Here is a 6,259-nt window from a genome sequence, read left to right as displayed (position 1 = left end):
TGCAGTGCTGAGAGGGATAGCTCTGGCGGGGGAGGGGTGCAGTGATGAGATGAATACTCTGGTGGGGGAGGGGTGCAGTGCTGAGAGAGATAGCTCTGGTGGGGGAGGGGTGTGTGCTGCTTCTAGGCAGCCACAATTTGAGCAACTTCATTTTACTCTTAGCTTTATCATGATGTTCTTTCTCACCACAGGCATGAAAGCTATGGGACCAGTCTACTGTGGACACAAGCTTCTGGAACCATGAGCCAAGGTAAATCCTCCATCCCTCAAGTTGGTTTTATGGAGTGTTTGTCATAGTCATGTAAAAACAGACACATTTGCCATCTCTACCTATTCTCTCTTCTTACTGACTTATTCTGGAGGACACATCTTATTACACAGTAATAAAATCCATTTTCCATAAGCCAATGATAATTACGAAAACAAATGCCTGCAGAAAAACTTATTAAATAATAAAAGTTTCTTTATTAAAGCCAAAGGTTCTTGTGGAAGATTTTGTGTCCTTGAGCACTTTCTTGTTAAAAACAAGGTAGTAAATATAGGAACAGTGTTGAAGTCAGACTAGCCTCACGTTGATTCTTTCTTTCTGCCTTATTTAGGGCATACAATCAGAGGATGTTGAAGGAGAAATAGCTTCCTTCCTGTGTAAGTCAACATTTTTTAAATGTGTCTTTGTACCAATAATGACTTAGTTAAAACTTGCTTTCCTTCCCTCCACGACTGTAATTCCCACATATGTTCAATTTCTATTTTAATCTAGAGAGGCTGTATCACAAAGGTGGCCCTTAGAGAGGCTCCAAATCATTTTCCCCCGAGGGGTCTCTGTTCCCTGAAGCTGGCAGGGTCACATGACCACTGGTTGTAACTTGGATACCAGCTGTGCAGTTTACCCACTGTGAGAACTTTCTCCACGTGGGTGTCAATCTCTTTAAGTCCCCAAGGCCCTGATAGGGTAAGTCTGGTTGCAATAATTTTATGTTACATATAGAACCTCATGAGGTAACAGTGAATATGTTGGTTCTATTGGTTAAAAGCAAGTCACAGGGAGGGGGTTACACCAGGGTGAGAACAGTAGGTACTGGGAAAATGGAACCCCCTGGAGTCTGTCCAAAGTCACCCAAAGACTTCAGTGTGCCATTCTGTCTATAGTTGAAATTTTCTACAAACATAATTTTAAATATTACTGCTTTACAAATATCTGCCATATCTAAATTTTATATAGGAAATGAATTTCTAGGTCAACTTAAACATACTTAGAATGCTTCAGCTCAAAGAACTCTGAAGGTGTCTGTGACTCAGGTTTGGTGAATGTTTGGCCACACACCCTGTAAACAATTTTGGAGCCTCCTGAACATGCTTGACATATCTATGACCTCTAAGTGTAACTAACTAGCTGATAGTGTCAGAAAATGACAAGTACTAAAGGAATAAAAACTTAACCTGTTCTTGAAATGAGGAGGAGAGCCTGAAGCAATTTTCTTTCTGTGTTTCAAGACTAGCTGCCCTTAAACAATGCAGTGTGCTTTGCATTTATTTATTATGCTGTAAATAAAAAGAGGATGGGTTAGCTCTGTCATTAAACTTCCACTGTTGGGAGCTAGAATTCTGACAGATATTGGTCAAAAAGATGGCGGTAGGTTAAAGACGGCATCATGTCCTCCCTGGTGGGGTGACAGGTGAGGTCACCATTGAATGGGTTGGAGCTGGAGCTAATTGGTCAATAGAATGTGGCTGTGGGATTTAAGTCTGGTCAGCTTTTGTTTTCACATGCAGAAAGGCTGCTGGGAGCAACCTCTGCAGCCATGTTCAGCTCCAGCTCTGGCTGACTCAGATGTCTTAAGCACTCAGTTTTGGGTTGGTGTGCTGTTAAATAAGAGGAAACTAAAACTTGAACCAAGTGATCCATAGGATCGCACCATCTCTCACATCTGTACCTAGCATCTGCAAAGGCAGAAGTGGGGGGGGGGGAGGAGTAGATGAACTGTCAGCAAATGGGGATCATTTCACAGGGTTTCAGCCGCCCCTGTCCCCCTTTCCCTATCCAAATTGGGCATCATGCCAAGACTTAGTTACCTTAGTTACTCTTCACCGTAATACAGTGAGATAAATATTCTAATTTCAATTTTATTTGGAGATATGCAAATTCAGGCAGCTGAATGGTAACATGCTGGTTGGGACTTGATACAAATGTACTGTGAGCGAGGCTGGGGCTTGTAGCTAGCCAGCTCTGTCAGAATCCAAGGCCAAGGAAACACACAGATATAACTGTTTCCACAAACAATTTCAAAGAGCATCTGAGTTAGAGGCCAGTGTGGTCTATGCAGTGAGTTCCCAGCCAGCCAGAGCTATAGAGCATCAGACACTAGATATTACTCATTCAGCTCCTTGCCAATTGACCCCTCTAGTTTCTTGATGCAGGAGAGCCAGATAAGACTCTGAAGCTAAAGGGAGTCAGACAACCCATTAAGGGATGTGAATTAGCACCAGATCCCCCACTCCCCACCCCACGAAGCTCTTCTTGCACCATTGAGAATCTCAGCCTACTCACCTGAAGACATTAGCAGGACGGCCTGAAGCAGGGCAACTTCCGTGTCATCCAGGTTGAAAGATGACAGAGACATGCCCAGGTCAAAGATGGCATCTGATACCACCCCAAGACCCCCATTTTTCAGTTGGCCCCGTGTCACTGCCATTTCCCCATTCAAAGTTAGAGTCTCGCTGTCTGGGTCATAGCGCACAGCAGCTCGAAGGGACATGATCTCCATGCAGCAGCCTTTGAGGAGGATGATCTGGTCTTCACACGGCAGCTGAAAAGAAGCAGGCACAGCGGCATGGAATAGAGGATGAATGCTAGCTAGGGCGTTGGAAAAGCAATCACAGAGCCTTAGTGCCCAACCTAGGTCTGCGTCCTCGGAGCCCTCATCCTCTCGTTCTCTACCTGGAGGGGACTTACGGCCATGTCTGTTCTGAGACAATCTCCTAGTTCTGGCTGGTTTGGAATTCACTATGCAGACTAAGCTGGCCTTAAAGTAGTGGCAATCCTCCTGCCTCGGCCTCCCAAAATGCAGGGGCGACCGGTATGTAATAAGATGCTCAGACTACAACTACTTTTTAGAAAAATGTATATGAGGTGCTGGAGAACTGGCTCAGTGGTGAAGAGCATTGACTACTCTTCCAGAGGTCCTGAGTTCAATTCCCAGCAACCACATGGTAGCTCGCAACCATCTGTAATGGGGTTTGATGCACACTCTTCTGGTGTGTCTGAAGACAGTGACAGTGTACTCACATACATAAAATAAATAAATAAATAAGTCTTTAAAAAAAAAGAAAAATGTATATGAGTGTTTTGATTACACACATGTCTATGCACCAAAAGAGGCCATGGGATCCTTACAACTAGAGGTATGGATGGTTGTGAGCTACATGTTGGTGCTGGGTTCTCTAGGAGAGCAGACAGTACTCTTAACTGCTGAGCCATCTCACCAGCCCTCTCAACCACTGTTTTTAAATCTCCAGGCTGGTTAATCTCAGTAGTTTACATTTCTTTTAGCACAGGTATTCAACTAGTGTTATAGGCATGCAGAAGCCTCTATCAGCTAGCCCTTCATTTGGAAGTTTAACTCGAAAGTGCTGCGGAGCAGAGTTGAGGACTCATCTTTTTTTATTGTGTGTAGCTCTGCTGGTCTGCGGGCAGCTGAGCTTTTCAGGAAGTACAAAACTAGAAGGTACCAGAAGCAAGTGACCATGGTCATGGTCAACCAGCAAATCCAGGTCAGAGGTGAAGCCAGAACCCAGTGTCCTGGCTTCCAGGTTTCTATTTTTGGGGACCTAGATACCAGAGTCAATGGACAAGCTAGACATTTCTGCTCAGATTTCAGGGCCATTTTAAGCTTATTTGGTCACCATGTTATTTAGGTTTTATGACAATGGGCTAATAAAACTTTACAACAGAACTCTGTGTGGCAAAATAGTAAAAATAGAAAATTATTTTCTGGGGTTGGAGAGAAAGTTCAAAAATTCAATATTGATGTCATTTGAAAGGGTCTGAATAACTGTTACATCTTGTGTTTCTTCTTTGCACAGTCATTTCAGTTACATTTCACAGTAAGGTAAACATTTGAATTCCAGTTTCATTCACACATGTGAAAAGCACTCAGACTGTAATGTGCTAGTGTGCGTAGCACAGGAACATTTTGTAGATAAGGCTGGGATTTGAAACTAGCTCTATCACAATTCAAGGCCAACACATCTTCTCCATATGTTCCATGAACGAAGACTATGTAAATCGCACATAATGTTTAAGTCTTCCTTGAAATGGTTGCAGCTTCTTTTTGAAGGTGAGAACTTTTGATGAGTCCAGTTTAGGTTACTTTATGCAACTCATAGCAATCCCACTGGAAGACACTGAGCAGTCTACTTCAGTTCAGTAATCAGCCTGCTCAAAGTTCCACTTTAAACTGCTTTTATTTCTCTATGAGAAACAGGCATCTATGCCTAATAACTCTGTTAGACAATGCACTAATGATTTGCTTTTGTTTAAGGCCTGACTTGTTCTAATAATATCCTTGGATGCCTGACTCAAGAGGGAGTTGGAAGGAGGAAGACTGAGCTATGTTACAGACTGCAGGGAGGATTGGCTGGAGAGAGCAGAACAGAACCCATTCCAGCTCTTCCAGGATTCTCTGTGGGTCTCATCCTTAGTGTCTCCCAAGATCCCAGGTAATGCTCACACACTGCCGAGCCCACTCTTCAGAAGAGCCATTCAGCAGACCTAGAAGTGTAAGTCAAACAATCCCTTTCTTCCCCAAAGTTCCTTTTGGCTAAGTTTGTCCCAACAACAGGAAGGAAATTAGAAAAGGTACTATTTGTTCATCATCTAGACTGTTCATAAATATTAATTAAAAATATTAAAAGTCAGAAGGAGGCAGGTGTTTCCTCTCTCTCAGTTCCTTTCCTGAGGCTACTGCTCTGTCCTTCTGGGTATGGATCCTATGGATGCTCAAAAATAAGTAATAAGACATTTCTCCATCCAGGATTTGATTCACCCTCATTCCAGCTTGGCTGTCCTTACTGTAAACTCAAGGAACAGGTGAGCTGGCAGCTGAGGCAGCAGATGCTCATCCTAGACAAGGAGACTTGGTCTCTCGGCTGAGGTAGAACTACACACTACTCTAAAAGCTTATGGAAGAGGCTCACTACAGTCTGTGCTGTCTCTATAAGCTAACTCTCTGGGCTTCCTTGAAGGTGTGAGAGCAATGGTCTGGCACCTGATAGAATTTTGCAAAAGGAGATAGATGTTCCACAGAGGATCCCATCAGCCCTATTAGGTTCAGAAAGCCAGAGGTAGGATGGAAATGTTATGATGAAATTGAGCCTGGAAGATAGCATAGTTAGGATATGGTGCTTGAACCTGGATCCTATGCCCAAAACCCGTGGGTTTTTACTTTTTAAAGCCAGGTGGTGGTGGTGGCACCCACTTGTAGGTCTAGGGCAGGGGAGGAAGAGACAGGTGAATTGCTGAAACTGGCTGGCTGGTTAGCCTAGCCTACTTGGAATGTTCTAGAAAGACAAAGAGAAGAAACAACAGCATCAGTAGCTAAGATGTGTGCAGTGCTTGTCACTCAGGCAGGGCAGAAGGACAACACTCTATATATGTGCTCCTATCTGAACATGCCAACTGCTCTAAGAGACACCAGTGTAAATCTCAAAGATTACATGACTCAGGTCAGACACTCCTGACCAGGATTCTTGCCAATCCCCTGTAGTGCCTCTGTTCTTACGTGCTGTAGGATAGGACTGTCAAAGTGAGGCAGGGTGTAAGCTGAGGTGAGGTAGAAAACTTGTTAGGAGAGGGAGGAAGTGTCTCTGAGGGAAAGCATGGGCTCTGTTGGGTGAGCTTTCCAGGCCCCAGAGAGGGCAAGAGATCAAGCTCCTAGGAAAGAAGAAATCCTCACAGAGACAGTGAGAATCTTTCTGTGAGAGCCATTTGGCTTCAATTCTTCTGCATTAAGAATTGATCACATAGTCATCTCTTTGGGATATTCTGTAGAAGGAAAGAATTGTTGATGGAAAGAAGAAGTGGGAAAGAGGGAGAGAGGGAGGGGGGTAGAGAGGGAGGGGGAGGGAGGGGGAAGGAGGGAGGAAGGAAGAGAGAGAGAGAGAAAGAGAGAGAGAGAGAGAGAGAGAGAGAGAGAGAGAGAGAGAGAGAGAGAGAGAGAGAGAGGTTATAGATGTAAGTTCAAACTGTAGCAATCTATTT

The 6,259-nt window shown here is 44.0% G+C and overlaps 1 protein-coding gene across 9 annotated transcripts in view; it reads right to left on the bottom strand.

Moving 5' to 3' along the window:
• Positions 1-6,259, bottom strand: part of Thrb (thyroid hormone receptor beta) — a 353,365-nt gene that overhangs the window by 1,707 nt on the left and 345,399 nt on the right. For all 9 annotated transcript variants that reach the window (XM_031360979.1, XM_031360978.1, XM_031360975.1 and 6 more), the window contains one exon: positions 2,549-2,807. In XM_031360979.1, coding sequence (XP_031216839.1) covers positions 2,549-2,807 — 259 coding nt within the window. The remainder of the gene's footprint in view (positions 1-2,548; positions 2,808-6,259) is intronic.

Source organism: Mastomys coucha, unplaced genomic scaffold (genome assembly GCF_008632895.1).
Source record: "Mastomys coucha isolate ucsf_1 unplaced genomic scaffold, UCSF_Mcou_1 pScaffold9, whole genome shotgun sequence".
Lineage (NCBI taxonomy): Eukaryota > Metazoa > Chordata > Mammalia > Rodentia > Muridae > Mastomys > Mastomys coucha.
Note: the sequence above shows the minus strand (reverse complement) of the source record. Positions and strands in the feature narration are given on the sequence as shown.